The sequence below is a fragment of the Pongo pygmaeus genome, chromosome 18, assembly GCF_028885625.2.
Source record: "Pongo pygmaeus isolate AG05252 chromosome 18, NHGRI_mPonPyg2-v2.0_pri, whole genome shotgun sequence".
NCBI classification, from domain to species: Eukaryota; Metazoa; Chordata; class Mammalia; order Primates; family Hominidae; genus Pongo; species Pongo pygmaeus.
Window position 1 is genome coordinate 72581337 of NC_072391.2, and position 18221 is coordinate 72599557.

At 46.2% G+C, this 18221-nt stretch overlaps 1 protein-coding gene across 1 annotated transcript in view; it reads right to left on the minus strand.

The window, feature by feature from the left end:
- The window catches only part of CFDP1 (craniofacial development protein 1), a 136868-nt gene extending 122491 nt beyond the window's left edge, over positions 1 to 14377 (minus strand). The window contains exon 1 of the mRNA XM_054453550.2: positions 14092 to 14377. Coding sequence (XP_054309525.1) covers positions 14092 to 14155 — 64 coding nt within the window. The 5' untranslated portion in view covers positions 14156 to 14377. The remainder of the gene's footprint in view (positions 1 to 14091) is intronic.
- Between the last annotated feature and the right edge of the window lie 3844 nt (positions 14378 to 18221).

The window sequence follows — 18221 nt, forward strand, 5'->3', positions numbered from 1 at the left end:
ACTCAAGGATGGAACAACTGGATAATATGTGTAGTCTTGAACTCAACTGTGATTTGGACACACAAGCCATAACCATTTTGGAAAATTTGAGTATGGTCTATATATAAGATAAAACATTTACTAAAATAAATGGGTAGAGACCGCCCACTGAAAAGAGCAGGTTGAAAAGCGATGTGAGTAAATACAATTGCAGGCTGAGGAAAAAATACAAATATCTATACCTCGGTGTAGGACAAAATCAGAGTGAGTATTCACTAAGGGATTGATATGATAGTCTCTAGGTAGTTCAAATATTTTTATTTTTTTATTTTTAAGTGATTTTTTACTTAACTGTCTGCATTTTCTAATTTTCTACAAAGCTCTGCACTACTTTTGAAAACTTTTACCTGTTTTCATCATAAAAACAGGCAAATGTTGTAGACAGTTCAGACAAGTAGATGCACATGGCTCTGGATCTTAAACATGTAAAAAGATGCTTAATCTCATTAATAATGAGACAGCCATGTGGGGGGGGTCCCTGGAGAATCTCCAGCCAGCCAGCAGACTGGGAGGAATGCGCACTGGGGTGGAGCCACAGAGCTTCCTGCTGTTTGCAGCGGGGAGGAGCCTGGCCCCTCTTCTTCCTGTGTGCAACCTGGGATTCAAAGCTGCGAGGCAGGAAGCGCAGCAGCAGGAACTCTGGCCTTGCAGAGAGTCCCTGTTCCCCCTTTTTTCCCTTTTCACCCAATAAAACCCTGCTTTACTCAAGCTTCAAATTGTCTGTGAGCCTAAATTATCATGGCTGTGGGACAAGGACTCTGTCTTTAGCTAAACTATGGAAAAGTCCTTCATCAGTAAGAGATAAGAAAATTTTAAATTATACATACAAAACCCCCCAAAAACTCAAGATCAAATTCCACGCAGTTACTATGAGGGAAAAAAAGATAGTAAGAATCAGAATAACATCCCTGTAGACAATGTAGGCACAAAAGGAACAAATCTTGTCCAAAGACTCAGAGCTTCCAATCACCTTTCTAGTGCCCCAAGCGTAAATATGAGCCAAACCAACTAAGAATCACTATAAATCCGAGAAAGCCTCTTACATAATAAAACCCTAAACAAGCATACAGGGTGAATAAAAAATCACCCTAGAAGAAACAAAGCCTGTATTTCCTCATTTTATGAGGCTTGCATAATCTGATACTAAAATCACACGAGGAAATTACCAAAAAACTACAGATCGATATCCCTCATAAACACAGATGCAAAAATCCTCAACAAAATACAGCTGTCCCTCCATATTTCTGGGGAATTGGTTCCAAGATCTCCCCCACCCCACACCAAAACCCACAGATGTTCAAGTCCCTGATATAAAATGATGTCATATTTACATATAATCTATGTACATCCTCTTGCATACTTTAAGTCATCTCCAGATTACTTACAACACCTAATATAACATAAGTGCTATATGAATAGTTGTTATACTGTATTGTTTAGGAAATAATGACAAGGAAAAAAGTTTGTACACATTCAGTACAGATATAACCACCCATTTTTTTCCCAAATACTTTCTCTCTCTCTTTTTTTTTTGAGACGGAGTTTCGCTCTTTTTGCCCAGGCTGGAGTGCAATGGTGCGATCTTGGCTCACCGCAACCTCCGCCTCCCATGTTCAAGCTATTCTCCTGCCTCAGCCTCCCAAGTAGCTGGGATTACAGGCACTTGCCACCACACCCGGCTAATTTTTTGTATTTTTAGTAGAGACAGGGTTTCGCCATGTTGCCAGGATGGTCTCGATCTCTTGACCTCGTGATCCACCCGCCTCGGCCTCCCAAAGTGCTGGGATTACAGGCGTGAGCCACTGCACCCGGCCTCTTTTTTTCTTTTTTTTTTGAGACAGAGTCTCGCTCTGTTGCCCAAGCTGGAGTGCAGCGGCACGATCTTGGCTCACTACAATCCTCCCGGGTTCAAGTGATTCTCCTGCCTCAGCTTCGTGAATAGCTGAGACTACAGGTATGCACCACCACTCCCAGCTGATTTTTGCATTTTTGGTAGAGACGGGGTTTCCCCATGTTGGTCAGACTAGTCTTGAACTCCTGGCCTCAAGTGATCCACCCACCTCAGCCTCCCAAAGTGCTGGGATTACAGGTCAGAGCCACCACATCCAGCCTCTTAGAGTCTTAAGACTGTGAATAAAAAAAAAAAAAACACGTTTTCAGAGGTTAAGGCAGGAGGATCACTTGAGGCCAGGAGTTCAACGCGTCACTGAGCTGTGATCTTGCCACTGCACTCCAGCCTGGGTGACAGAGCAAAAACCCTGTTTCTTTTTTTTTTTTTTTTTATTCTCATATTTATTTATTTATTTTATTATTATTATTATTATTATACTTTAGGTTTTATGGTACATGTACGCAATGTGCAGGTAAGTTACATACGTATACATGTGCCATGCTGGTGCGCTGCACCCACTAACTGGTCATCTAGCATTAGGTATATCTCCCAATGCTATCCCTCCCCCCTCCCCCCACCCCACAACAGTCCCCGAAGTGGGATGTTCCCCTTCCTGTGTCCATGTGTTCTCATTGTTCAATTCCCACCTATGAGTGAGAATACACAGTGTTTGGTTTTTTGTTCTTGCGATAGTTTACTGAGAATGATGATTAACCCTGTTTCTTTTAAAAACAAACAAATCCAGGTTTTCTCACACCTGTAATGCCAGCACTTTGGGAGGCTAAGGCAGGAAGATTGCTCAAAACCAGGTGTTTGAGACCAGCTTGGGCAACATGGTGAGAGACCTCGTCTCTATAAAAAATAAAAAATTAGCTCCCCCTCCCCCTCCCTCTTCGGTCTCCCTCTCCTTTTTTCGGTCTCCCTCTGTTGCCGAAGCTGGACTGTACTGCCGTGATCTCGGCTCGCTGCAACCTCCCTGCCTCGGGCTCCTGTGACTCTCCTGCCTCGGCCTGCCGAGTGCCTGGGATTGCAGGCGCGCACCGCCACGCCTGAATGGTTTTTGTATTTTTGGTGGAGACGGGGTTTCGCCGTGTTGACCAGGCTGGTCTCCAGCTCCTGGCCTCGAGTGATCTGCCTGCCTCGGCCTCCCGAGGTGCTGGGATTGCAGACGGAGTCTCGCTCACTCAATGCTCAATGGTGCTCAGGCTGGAGTGCAGTGGCGTGATCTCGGCTCACTACAACCTCCACCTACCAGCCTCCTGCCTTGACCTCTTAAAGTGCTAAGATTACAGCCTCTGCCTCGCCGCCACCCCGTCTAGGAAGTGAGGAGCATCTCTGCCTGGCCGCCCATCGTCTGGGATGTGAGGAGCCCCTCTGCTCGGCCGCCCCGTCTGGGAAGTGAGGAGCGCCTCTGCCCGGCCGCCCTGTCTGGGAGGTGTACCCAACAGCTCTGAAGAGACAGCGACCATTGGGAGCGGGCCATGAGGACGATGGCGGTTTTGTTGAAAAGAAGGGGGGGAAGTGTGGGGAAAGGAAGGAGAGATCAGATTGTTGCTGTGTCTGTGTAGAAAGAGGTGGGCATAGGAGACTCCATTTTGTTCTGACTAGGAGAAATTCTTCTGCCTTGGGATGCTGTTGATCTATGTGGCCTTTCCCCCAGCCCCGTGCTCTCTGAAACATGTGCTGTGTCAACTCAGGGTTAAATGGATTAAGGGCGGTGCAAGATGTGCTTTGTTAAACAGATGCTTGAAGGCAGCATGCTCTTTAAGAGTCATCACCACTCCCTAATCTCCAGTACCCAGGGGCACAAACACTGCAGAAGGCCGCAGGGACCTCTGCCTAGGAAAACCAGAGACCTTTGTTCATGTGTTTATCTCCTGACCTTCTCTCCACTATCATCCTATGACCCTCCCATATCCCCCTCTCCGAGAAGCACCCAAGAATCATCAATAAATACTTCATAAATATAAAAAAATAAATACATAAATAAAAAATTAGGCCGGGCGCGGTGGCTCACGTCTGTAATCTCAGCACTTTGGGAGGCTGAGGTAGGCGGATCACAAGGTCAGGAGATCGAGACCATCCTGGCTAACACAGTGAAACCCCATCTCTACTAAAAATACAAAAAAATTAGCCGGGCCTGGTGGCGGGTGCCTGTAGTCCCAGCTACTCGGGAGGCTGAGGCAGGAGAATGGCGTGAACTCGGGAGGCAGAGCTGGCAGTGAACTGAGATGGTGCCACTGCACTCCAGCCTGGGTGACAGAGCAAGACCCCATCTCAAAAAAAAAAAAAATTAGATGGGCATGATGGTGTGCACCTGTAGTCCCAGGTATCTGGGAGGCTGAGGTGGGAGGATCACTTGAGCCCAGGAGTTTTAGAATACAGTGAGCTGATTGCGCCACTGCACTCCAGTCTGGGTAATCAAGCGATTCTCGTGCCTCACCCAGTAGCTGGGACTAATTTTTGCATTTTTAGTAGAGACTGGGTTTCACCATGTTGGCCAGGTTGGTTTTTTTTTTTTTTTTTTTTTTTGAGATGGAGTCTTACTGTCACCCAGGCTGAACAGCAGTGGCGCGATCTCCGCTCACTGCAACCTCCGCCTCCCGGGTTCACGCCATTCTCCTGCCTCAGCCTCCCGAGCAGCTGGGACTACAGGCGCCCGCCACCTCGCCCAGCTAATTTTTTGTATTTTTAGTTGAGACGGGGTTTCACCACGTTAGCCAGGATGGTCTCGATCTCCTGACCTCGAGATCTGCCCTCCTCAGCCTCCCAGATTGGTCTTTAACTCCTGGCTTCAAGTGATCCGCACTCCTTGGCCTCCCAAAGTGCTGGGATTACAGGCGTGAGCAACTGCACCCAGCCTTTTTCCAAATATTTTCTATCTGCAGTTGGTTGAATCCATGGCTGTGGAAACCACAGATACAGAAGGCTGACTATATTAGCAAACCAAATTCAGCAATGTATAAATATATCCTGACCAAGTGACCAAGTGAGCTGTCTCCCAGAAATAAGTCTGTCAGAAATCTGAAAATCAAACATTGTAATCCACCATATTAACAGACAAAAAAAAGAAAAACCACATGTAATTAAATCAATAGATGGAGAAAAAGCATTTGACAAAATTCACCTCTCTGAAAATTAGGAACGGAGGGGAACTTATCTAACATGACAAAAGGAATCTCTGAGGGACAATATACGCAGACTGCCAAGGTTAACATTCCAGCTCAGTTACTATCTAACTGGATGAATTTCGGCCATTTGCTTAGACTTTGTGCCTCAGCTTTTTCATCAGTAAAATGTGGAGCACAATTAGCACATATAGTGTTAAGTGACTGAGTTGGTAATAAGTTACTCCATGCTAAAGTGTTTAAACGGCAGGCAGACAGACACACGGCATCTGTGAAAAACCTATAGCTAACACCACATCAAGTGGTAAAACACTGATTTCTTTTCCCCCTTAAGATCGGGAAAAAGGCTGCCAAACGCGGTGGCTCACGCCTGTAATCCCAGCACTTTGGGAGGCTGAGGCCGGCGGATCATGAGGTCAGGAGATCAAGACCATCCTGGCTAACACGGTGAAACCCTGTCTCTACTAAAAATACAAAAACTTAGCAGGCGTGGTGGCGGGCGCCTGGAGTCCCAGCTACTCGGGAGGCTGAGGCAGAAGAATGGCGTGAACCCAGGAAGCAGAGTTCACAGTGACCCAAGATCGGGCCACTGCACACTTCAGCCTGGGCAACAGAGGGAGACTCCGTCTCAAAAAATAAAAAAAAAAAAAGATTAGGAAAAAGGCAAAGATGTCCCCTCTCACCACTCCTATTCAACATCATACTGGAAGTATAAAGTACAACAAGGCAAGCAAAATAAATATAAAAGGTAAACATGTTGGAAAGGAAGAAATAAAACTGTTTCTATTCACATTTGACATCACTGTCTGTGTGGAAAATCCCACAGAATCTACAAAAACCTCCAGAACTGGTAAATGAGTTTAGCAAGGTTGCAGAATACAAGGTTAGTATGCAGAACCTGTATTGTATTTCCATATACTAGTTACAAACAATTAGAAATAAAAACTTTTTACACCTAGAAAAAAAAAAGATACAGACTGTATTCATAGACTAAAATATAAGATCGTTAAACTGTCAATTCTTCCCAAAATGGTCTACAGATTCAATGCAATTCCAAATGAAATCAAAGTAGGATACTTTTTTGAGAAATGAACAAAGTGATTCTACAATGCATATGGGGGCCAGGCCTGGTGGCACACGTCTGTAGTACCAGCTACACAGGAGGCTGAGGAAAGAGAATCACTTGAACCTGGGAGGTAGAGGTTGCAGTAAGCCGAGATCGTGCCACTGCACTCCAGCCTGGGCAACAGAGTGAGACTCCATCCCAAAAAAAAAAAAAAATCTATATGGAAAGGCAAAGGAACAAGAGCAGCCAAAATCATTTTGAAAAAGAATAAAGTTGGAGTACTCTCTCTACCTGATTTCAACACTTAAATCAAAAACAGTAAATGAAACTGTGGAAACAGAGGTCCAGAAATAAACCTATACAAGTATGGCCAGTTCACTTTACAAAAATGCAAAGGGAATTCGATAGAGAAAGAATAATCTTTTCAACAAATAATGAAAGAACTGGACATCCAGATGCAAAAAAAAAAAAAAAAAAAAAGAATCCATAACTCATATCTTATGCAAAAATTAAATGAAAATAAATAATGATAACTGATTTTTTTAAAAAGTAAAGGCTGGCCGGACACGGTGGCTCACTCCTGTAATCCCAGCACTTTGGGAGGCCGGGGCAGGCGGATCACCCGAGAGGTCAGGAGTTCAAGACCAGCCTGGCCAACATGGTGAAACCCCATCTCCACTAAAAATACAAAAATTAGCCAGGCGTGGTGGCAGGCACCTATAATCCCAACTACTCGGGAAGCTGAGGCAGGAGAATCGCTTGAACCTGGTAGGTGGAGGTTGCAGCGAGCTGAGATCACGCCATTGCACTCAAGCCTGGGCAACAGAGCAACACTCTGTCTCAAAAAAAAAAAAAAAAAAAAAAAAAGTAAAGGCCAGGCACGATGGCTTATGTCTGTAATCCCAACACTTTGGGAGGCCGAGGTGGGCAGATCACCTGAGGTCGGGAGTTCAAGACCAGCCTGACCAACATGGAGAAACCCCATCTCTACTAAAAATACAAAATTAGCCAGGCGTGGTGGCACATGCCTGCAATCCCAGCTACTCAGGAGGCTGAGGCAGGAGAATCGCTTGAACTCAGGAGGCAGAGGTTGCAGTGAGCCAAGATCATGCCACTGCACTCCAGCCTGGGCAACAAGAGCAAAACTCTAGCTCAAAAAAAAAAAAAAAAAAGTAAAACTATATAACTTTTACATAGGAAAATACAATATCTTTGTAATCCTGAGTTAGGCAAAAAAGAGTTCTTAGATATGATTCCAAAAGCACAATCCATAATAGAAAAATTTGACAAACTGGATTTTATCAAAGTTTAAAAATTTTACTGTGCAGGCCAGGCACGGTGTCTCATGCCTGTAGTCCCAGTTACTACAGAGGCTGAGGCAGGAAAATTGTTTGAGCCCAGGAAGTAAAGGTTGCAGTGAGGTGAAATCGTGCCACTGCATTCCAGCCTGGGCAACAGAGCAAGACTCTGTTTCAAAAAAACACCAAAAATAAATTGCTGTGCAAACACTATTAAGAGAATGAAAAGACAAGCACAGAGACAAAACACTGCAAAACAAATATCTGACAAAGCAGCCGGGCGCAGTGACTTACACCTGTACTCCCAGCACTTTGGGAGGCCAAGGTGGGTGGATCACTTGAGGTTGGGAGTTGGAGACCAGCCTGGCAAACATGGTGAAACCCCATCTCTACTAAAAATACAAAAATTAGCTGGGTGTGGTGGCGAGTGCTTGTAATCCCAACTACTCGGGAGGCTGAGGCAGGAGAATCGCTTGAACCCAGGAGGTGGAGGTTGTGGTGAGCCAAGATTATGCCACTGTACTCCAGCCTGGGGGACAGCGAGACTGTCTCAAAAAAAAAAACAAAACAAATATCTGACAAAGGACTATATCCAGAATATACAATTCCAAAACTGAAAACAACCCAATGTTTTAAATGGACAAAGAATTCAAAAGACACACCAAAGAAGATAAAATGATGGCAAATAGGAACATGAAAAGAGAATCCACATCCTTAGGGAAATGCAAACTAAAGGAGAAATTAGCTAATTTTTTTTCTTTTTTCCGAGACAGTGTCTCGCTCTCTTGCCCAGGATGGAGTGCAGTGGCACAATTCCGGCTCACTGCAACCTCCGCCTCCTGGGTTTAAGTGATTCTCCTTCCTCATCCTCCCGAGTAGCTGGGACTACAGGCGTGCACCACCACGCCCGGCTAATTCTTTGTATTTTTTAGTAGAGACGGGGTTTCAACATATTGGCCAGGCTGGTCTTGGACTCCTGACCTTGTGATCTGCCTGCCTTGGCCTCCCAAAGTGGTGGGATTACAGGCATGAGCCGCCACGCCCAGCCCCAAATTAGCTAATATTTAAAACAAAAACAAAAACAAAAAAACCTGACCACCCCAAGTGTTGTTGAGGATGAAGAGCAACTCGAACTCTCAAACTTGTTGCCAACAGCAATCACACCACAAAAAAATTTAGCAGCTTCTTGTAAAGTTAAACATACACATACTACAAAACCCAGTAATCCCACTCCTAGATATTGACCCAAGTGAAATGAAAACCCATGTTCACAGAAAAAGCTGTGTGTAAATATTTATAAACAGCTTTATTTGTAATCATAAAAAATTGGAAGCAACCCAGTGTCCTTCAAATGCAGAATAAACTGTGGTATATCCATATAATAGACTACCACCCAACAACAGAAGGAGCTAATTACTGACATGTGCAACAACACAGGTGAATCTCAAATGCATTATGCTAAGCGGAAGAAGCCAGACACAAAAAGCTGCCTACTGTTATGGTTCCATTTAGATTATATTCTGAAAAAGGCAAAACTATAAAGATGGAAAACAGACCAGTGGTTGCTAATGGCTAGGGCCGGGGGTGAGGGAGAGTTGTTTGACTACAAAGAGTAGCGGGGGAATTTGTTTTTTTTTTTAGAGGGTTGGTGGCTTGAAACTGTTCATTTTGGTGGAGGTTACACAACGCTAGGCATTTAACAAAAATCAGAGAACGGTACATTGAAAACAGTAAATTTCATTGTATGTAAGTTAAAAATTGTATGTTAAATGCTGATACTGCATTTACAAAAGAACATAATGCTATAAAAATATTCAAAGTTGGCGGGGCTCGGTGGCTCACACCTGTAATCCCAGCACTTTGGGAGGCCGAGGCAAGTGGATCACAAGGTCAGGAGATCGAGACCATCTTGACCAATAAGGTGAAGCCCCGTCTCTATTAAAATACAAAAAAAAAAATTAGCCAGGTGTGGTGGCACGTGCCTGTATCCCAGCTACTCGAGAGGCTGAGGCGGAGAGGGAGGAAAAAAAAAGAAAGGAAGGAAAGGAAAAGAAAAGAGAAAGAGTGAGAGAGGAAAAGAAAAGAGAAAGAGTGAGAGAGGAAAGAAAGGAAAAGGAAAAAAATTATAGGAAAAAAAAGTTCTCAGAAGGCTCAGCAAAATGGCTGAAAACACTCATACCAAGATATATCATGGTGATATATTAGAAAATGGGAACAGGCCAGGCGTAGAGGCTCACGCCTGTAATCCCAGCACTTTGGGAGGCCGAGGCAGGCAGATCATGAGGTCAGGAGTTCGAGACCAGGCTGGCTAACATGGTGAAATCCCGTCTCTACTATAAAAATACAAAAATTAGCCAGGCGTGGTGGCATGCACCTGTAGTCCCAGCCACTCCGGAGGCTGAGGCGGGAGAGTTGCTTAAACCTGGGAGGTGGAGGTTGCAGGGAGCCTAGATGCCACCAGTGCACTCTAGCCTGGACAACAGAGCCAGAGTCTGTCTCGAAAAAAAAGAAAAAAGAAAATGGGAACAAAGAGAATATTCTACCAGCTTCCGGAGACAAACAGATCTTATACATTGAGCAGAAATCAGTAACAAAACATTTATTAACAGCAACATGGGAATCTAGAAAGTAATGAAGCAACACCTTTAAAATTCTGATGGAAAATTATTTCCAACCTAGAATTCTATACTAAACAGACAATCAATTACACCTGAGGGGCATGGTTACTTTCAGGCATTCAAGGTCTCATAAGAATGTTCCTGACCGGGCATGGTGGCTCACGCCTATAATCCCAGCAGTTTGGGAGGCTGAGGAGGGCGGATCACCTGAGGTCAGGAGTTCAATATCAGCCTGGCCAACATGGTGAAACCCCGTCTCTACTAAAAACACAAAAATTAGCTGGGTGTGGTGGTGGGCACCTGTATCCCAGCTACTTGGGAGGCTGAGGCAAGAGAATCGCTCAAACCGGGAGGTGGAGGTTGCAGTGAGCCGAGATCACGCTACTGCACTCCAGCCTGGGCGACAAGAGCAAGACTCTATCTCTAAATAAATAAGTAAATACACTGGAGCACTCATAGAAGGCAACCAAGACAAAGTGGAGGCCAGAAGGCAAAGACTGTTTCAGAAGATTAAAGTGAAAATCTAATCAATGTAAATATTTTGGGAGATGATTTATACAATTCTAAAAGTTTAGAGTCAAATTAGCAGTGTCGACGAAAAGAGTCAAACTCTGTCAAGTATTTGAAGAGACTTATTCTGTGCCAGATATGAGACCATAGCCCGTGATGCAGCCCTCAAGAGGTCCTGAGAGTACGTGCCCAAGGTGGTTGGGGTGCAGGTTGGTTTTCTATATTTTAGGGAGGCATAAGACATCAATCAAATACATTTGAGAAATATACTGGTTTGGTCCACTAAAATGAGACAACTGGGGGTAGGAGTGCTTCCAGGCTACAGGTAAATTTAAAAATTTTCTTGTTGGCAAGAGGTTGAGTTTGTCTAAACAGAAAGGAATGTCTGGGTTAAGATAGAAGTTGTGGAGACCAGAGGGTTTTTTTTTGTTTTTTTCGAGATGGGAGTCTCACTCTGTTGCCCAGGCTGGAGTGCAGTGGCGCAATCTCGGCTCACTGCAACCCCACACCCCTGGTTCAAGCAATTCCCCTGCCCCAGCCTCCCGAGTAGCTGGGATTACAGGCGCACGCCACCACACCCGGCTATTTTCTTTATATCTTTAGTAGAGACAGGGTTTCACTATGTTGGCCAGACTGGTCTCGAACTCCTGACCTCAGGCAATCCACCCACCACAGCCTCCCAAAGTGCTGGGATTAAAGGTGTGAGTCACCGTGCCTTGCCACTTTTTTTTTTTTAAATGGAGTCTTGCTCTGTTACCCAGGCTGGGGTGCAGAAGCACGATCTTGACTCACTGCAACCCCCACCTCTTGGGTTCAAGAGATCTCGTGCCTCAGCCTCCCCAGTAGCTAGGATTACAGGCGCCTGTCACCATGCTTGGCTAATTTTTATATTTTCAGTAGAGATGGGGTTACACCACGTTGGCCAGGCTGGTCTTGAACTCCTGACCTCAAATGATCCACCAGCCTCTGCCTCCCTAAGTGATGGGATTATAGGTTCGGGCCACTGCTCGGCTGAGAACAGAGTTTTATCATATAGATGAAGCTTTTAGCTGACAGGCTTCAGAGAGAATAGGTTGCAAAACGTTTATTATCAGACTTAAAGTCTGCGTCGATGTTAATGTCAGAGACATACAATGAGTCAGGTTCAGCCCCCACGTCCCATCATGGCCCAAAACAGTCTCTCAGGCTAAATGTTAAGAGCCCTGGCTAAGGAGGAAGTCCATTCAGATGGTTGGGGGCGCCTTAGAATTTTATTTTTGGTTTACAGCAGTTAAGTACATAGACAGCTAAGTAGCAACAAAAAATGGCAATTATTAGCACCAGAGAAAACAAGAAGTGCGGGAAAAGTAATCTGTATAACATACGGTTCAGCTGTCAACATGATGTTTATTCACACTGTCATTAGAAAAAAAAAACACTGGGCCTGGCACGGTGGCTCACGCCTGTAATCCCAGCACTTAGGGAGGCCGAGGCGGGCAGATCATTTGAGGTCAGGAGTTTGAAACAAGCCTGGCCAACATGGTGAAACTTCGTCTCTACTAAAAATACAAAAAAATCAGTCGGGTGTACTGGCGGGCGCCTGTAGTCCCAGCTACTCAGGAGGCTGAGGCAGGAGAATGGCGTGAACACGCGAGGCAGAGCTTGCAGTGAGACGAGATCCCGCCACTGCACTCCAGCCTGGGCGACAGAGCCAGACTCTTGTCTCAAAAAAAAAAAAAAAAGAAAAGGAAATCGGTCGGGTGTGCTGGCAGGCACCTGTAATCCCACCTACTTAGGAGGCTGAGGCAGAACTGCTTGAACCGGCAAGGCAGAGGCTGCATTAAGCAGAGAGTGCGCCACTGCACTCCAGCCTGAGTAACAGAGCGAGACACTGCCTCAAAAAAAAAAAAAAGAAAAAAAAAACACTGAATACTGATCTAACTAAAATTGGACACAGGTTCAACGGCAGACTAGGGAGTTGGGGAGGCCCCGAAGGTGGAAGTGTGTGTGTTTGGGATGAGGGGAAGGAGGTCAGGGGCTACTAAAAATGATACCTACTATACATGGGTTAAATCAATAGACAACAGAAATATAACACCAAATTCAAAAGGTGGAAAGAACTTTCTCCTGAGGAATATTAAATTAAATAGGGATGAGGGGCGATGGGACTGGCTAGCTTTTTTTTTTTTTTTTTTTTTGAGACGGAGTCTCGCTCTGTCACCCAGGCTGGAGTGCAGTGGTGTGATCTCGGCTCACTGCAACCTCCACCACCCGAGTTCAAGCGATTCTCCTGCCCCAGCCTCCTGAGGAGCCGGGACTACAGGCGCGTGCCACCATGCCCAGCTAATTTTTGTGTTTTTAGTACAGACGGGGTTTTACCATGTTGTCCAGGATGGTCTCGATCTCCTGACCTTGTGATCCACCCACCTCGGCCTCTCAAAGTGTCGGGATTACAAGCATGAGCCACCGCGCCAGGAATGGAATGGCTAGTTTTCAACGTGCCTTTTAGAAATACTTCACTAGCCGGGGCGCGGTGGCTCATGCCTGTAATCCCAGCACTTTGGTTGGCCGAGGTGGGAGATCACTTGAGCCCACGAGTTCGAGAGCAGCCTGGGCAACATAGCAAGATGCCATATCTACAAACAAACAAAAATAAACTTTAAAACATTAGCGGGCGTGGCAGCCTGCACCTGTATGTAGTCCCAGCTACTCCAGAGGCTGAGATGGGAGGATCGCTTGAGCCCAGGAGTTTGAGGTTGCAGTGAGCCAAGATCGCGTCACTGCACTCCAGCCTAGGCAACAGCAAGACCCTGTCTTTAAATAAAACAGAACAGAACAAAATAAAACAAAGAGAATAGGGACGACTCCTGGGTTGGGTTTTGTTAGTTTGTTTCTTGTTTGCCTAGTCTTTCAACTGAAGATGTGAATGGGTGAAGATACTTTCAAGAAGATACTTTCAAGATACTTGTCTGGGGAAGACCAAGAAGGGGGAACAGGAAGGTTTCTTCAGTAAGATTCATTCTCGCCCCGTTCGGGTTGAGATCTCTAAGGAAAGAAAGTTCTAAGAGGAGAGGATGGGTGGACGTCACAATGAGGCAAAAAGCATCAAAGGAGGAACTTTCTATCAGAACTTTTCTAACAACCAGGCGGAGTGCGGACAGCTCTATCTTGGACGGGGGTGGTGGCCAGCAGCTCTCTCGGGCCACGGCTGAAGAAAACCTCAAACGCTCGGACTGCCTCCCTGACTTCTGAAGCAGCGGTGTCCTTCGGGGCTGACCGACCAGCGTCCCTAGGGACAGGGGCCGTGTCCATGTGCCGGTTCCCGCGCTGCAAGAGGGGGCGCCGGCCGGAGCTGCCCAAAGGGAGGGGAGCACAGAATCGCCACGCGCACACGCGACGGGCCGCAGCGGCCGAGGATGAGGGGCCTGAGGGAGCGAACGCTCGAGAACGGGCCCCCCCGGACCACCTGGGCCACGGGGCCGACGCCCGCGGGGGCAGAGGGCGCCTCACGTGAGGCGTGGGGCGGGGCAATCCGCTTCTCGCCTCAGGCGGAATCGCTCACCCGACGGCACGTAGTCCTCGTCCTCTTCCGACGTGGAGAAGTCTTCGGAGTCGAATTCCTCCATGTTGCTGCCGCTCGACGCTGGTCAAACTCGCAAGACCGCAGCAGCTGCCTCCAACAGCAAAGCTCTAGGGAGAGACCATAGAGCCCCGGCGGCGGCGACAGCAGCTAGGGCGGCCCCGACAGAGCTTTGCACATGCGCAGAGAGTACTACGTGATTGCCCTACGACACTTCCGGCCGATGCCTCCGGACTGGCGTCCCTGAGGCCCTCGCTGGGAGCCCGAACCCGCCCGGACGCGGTGCATGCTGGAACTTGTAGTCTTCGGCGCTGCCTCGCCGCCTTAATATAATAAATCGGCTTAAATAAAATTACATATCTATGGAAATACAGGTGACCTTCATTAATCATTAATTCGTAATGCCAAATTCACTTACTTGCTAAAATGTATTTGTAACCCTAAAATCAATCATCACGGTACTTTCTGGGGTTCTTCCCGGGCATGCGCAGAGGGTGAAAATTTGGAGTTGGCGGAAGTAAGGTTCCCAGCTGAGGTTTGAACTAGGGAGAAGCGCCGCCTTCTAGTTGCAGCTCCTGTGCTGTAAACAAAGAGTCCTTTCCGCAGTCTGTTTACTGACACTTTTTTTTCCTGCTTTTTGTGGGTGGTTTTGCTGTTTAAAATGGCCGCCAAGCGTAGTGCTGAAGCTCTGCCCAGTGTTCCTAAGCGAAAGAAGACCGTGATGTGCCTTACGGAGAAAGTTCGCGTGTTGGATAAGCTCCAATCAGGCATGAGTTACAGTGCTGTTGGCCATGAGCTCAATGTTAACGAGTTGACAGTCCGGTACATCAAGAAAAAGGAAAAGGAAATTCACCGATCTGTCCGTGAGACCGCTCCGGATAGTGCTGAAGTGACCTCCATTGTGCGTGATGAAGCTATGGAAAAGATGGAAAAGCGGCTAAATTTGTGGATTCATGAGACGTCGATCGATAAAAAAAAAAAAAAACATAGTGGACAGCATTGTTGTGAGGCTGAAAGCCAAAGATATCTGTGGTCACGTTACCCAGGGTCAGAGAAATGCTAAGCCGTTCTCGGCGAGTGCTGGCTGGCTCGCGCGTTTCAAAAGGCGATACGGGGTGAAAAATGTTAAACTTGCAGGTGAGGCGAGTTCTGCAGATCAGGAAGCTGCGGAAGAATTTTGAAAATACTTGCTAAGTGTTATACAGGAAAAGGGTTATGTGGAAGAGCAGGTTTTCAATGCGGATGAGACTGGCTTATTTTACAAGGATGTTGGCAAACGAACCTATATAATGCAAACGGCTCCAAAGCCCCTGGCTTCAAATCATGCCAGGATCATGCACCCTTGTTATTGTGCGCCAATGCCAGGGGCGACTTTAAGTGCAAACCCCTAATGGTGTACAGAACCCAAAATCCACAAGCACTTAACGGGAAATACGTGAACCATCTGCCAGTCCATTGGAAGTGGAACAAAAAAGTGTGGATGATGTCTGGTTCCACAACTGCTTCATCCCAGAAGCTGAACACTGTCTCCAGGGCAGAAACCTTGCCTTCAAGGTTTTTGTTTTGTTTTGTTTTTTGTTTGTTTGGGTTTGTTTTGGTTTAGTTTGGTTTTGAAACAGTCTTGCTCTGTCGCCCAGGCTGGAGTGCAGTGGCGTTATCTCTGCTCACTGCAAGCTCCGCCTCCCGGGTTCACGCCATTCTCCTGCCTCAGCCTCCCGAGTAGCTGGGACTACAGGCGCCCGCCATCACGCCCAGATAATTTTTTGTATTTTCAGTAGAGACAGGGTTTCACCCTGTTAGCCAGGATGGTCTCGATCTCCTGACCTCATGATCCGCCCGCCTGGGCCTCCCAAAGTGCTGGGATTACAGGCGAGAGCCACCGCGCCGGGCACCTTCAAGGTTTTGTTAATTTTGGATAATGCTACAATCCATTGCTGCAAAGAACTCGAAAATGCACACGCCAACATAGAAGTTCTTTTTATGCCCCCAAACACTAAGTCTCTCATCCAACCCCTCAATCAGGGCATAATAAAAGCATTCAAGGCACACTACACAAGGGAGCTTTATATGAAGGCCTGCGAGGCTCTCAGGACCAACAAGGAAACCACCATGCTGGACTATTGGAAGTCGGTCACTATACGGAACGTTATTGATTATGTCGGCACAGCCTGGGAGAGCATTGGTCAGGCTAACTGTTGGGAAAATGTTTGGCCAGACTGCGTGGAGAATTTTGAAGGCTTTGAAGGTGTTACAGAAAATATAAAGAACACTGTCAGAGACATAATGCATATGGCACAGCAGATAAGTGGAGAGGGCTTTGATGACATGAAGGAAGGAGATGTGGAGTAAATTTTGGCAGAGAAGGCAGTGGAACCAACCAACGAAGACCTGGATGAGATGGCAGAACAAGGCATTGGAGTTGATGAAGAGGATGGCCATGAAAGTCGGCCCAAGACTTCCAGAATTGTCCCTCTCACAGCAGCCAAAATATCAGAATGGAGTTCTGCCTTGGAAAAAATTTTTAGTGACATGGAAGAGTGTGACCCTATGCTTGATGGAAGCCTCAAATTTAAACGCCTGGCCTCCACTGCGTTTGCCCCTTATACTGAGATGCTTAAAGATTTCAAGCAGAAAAGCCAAGCAGGCAAGGCTAATGCAATTTCTCAAGCCAGTTTGGGAGGGGAGATTGCCCACTCCTTCAACAAGTGTCAAGAGCCAGACTCCTAAGGTAGAAATGCCAGAGGTTGACCTGCCACCCTCTTCCTCTTCTGCAGAATAAATTTCACTCACCCTTCCCCTGGTTTCTGTGGGAAAAGCCAAGGTCGAGAGGTTTAACCACATTGTGCAGCTCCATCAACCATAAGATTTTAGTTGATATTTTTATAAAACTTAGGATGCTCCATCTTTGAACTTTTTCACTTTATTTGTATTGCTGTACTGTAGGGTGTACAGTATGTGTGCAGAGTAGTGTATGTGTTTACTGTGGGAACTGTACAGTATGTTATACTGTTTACTGTATATGGGTACTATATGTGTGTACTCTGTGTGTGCCAATGAAAACGTAGTACAGGCTGGGCGCGGTGGCTCACACCTGTAATCCCAGCACTTTGGGAGGCTGAGGTGGGCGGATCACAAGGTCAGGAGTTCAAGACCATCCTGGCCAACATGGTGAAACCCTGTCTCTAGTAAAAATACAAAAATTAGCTGGGCGTGGTGGTGGGCGCCTGTAATCCCAGCTACTCGGGAGGCTGAAAGAGGAAAATCGTTTGAACGTGGGAGTTGGAGGTGGCAGTGAGCCAAGATCATGCCGTTGCACTCCAGCCTAGACAAAAGGGCGAGACTGACTCAAAAAAAAAAAAAGTAGTGCAATCTCAGTACACTAGAGTACATTACACCAAACTACTGTCATTGAAATTTTATTGTAAAACTGCAGATTATTTCTAAGAAATACATATTAAATAAGGTGTCTTTGAACAGAAACACACATAAAACAAAGTTACATACTGATCAGTTGACAAAAGTGTTGACCAGAGGTTCACAGGAACCTAACCCTGTATTTCTCCCAGGAGCCATGGTTCAGTTTTTGCTAATTCAATGTTCTTGACAACTTTATAGACATAACTACTGTGAATACAAAGAATTGACTATTCAGGAATGCAGCTATCATCCACAGGAACCCTTCAAGTTACACCATATGGAAGTACAACCATATATAATCTTTACCATTTCTTCAGATTAAAACATTTTAATGATCTATTTATGAGGTAAAAATCAGAAGCAAAGTCAGAAGAGACACCAATGACTACCACACTATTTGGTTTCGTTTGTTTGTTTTCGAGATGGAGTCTCGCTCTGTCACCCAGGCTGGAGTGCAGTGGCATGATCTTGGCTCAATGCAACCCCCACCTCCCTGGTTCAAGAAATTCCCTTGCCTCAGCCTCCGAAGTAGCTGGGATTACAGGCGCACGCCACCACGCCTGGCTATTTTTTTGTGTGTTTTTAGTAGAGACAGGGTTTCACCATGTTAGCTAGACTGGTCTCAAAACTCTTGACCTCAGGCAATCTGCCTGCCTCCACCTCCCAAAGTGCTGGGATTACAGGCGTGAGCCACC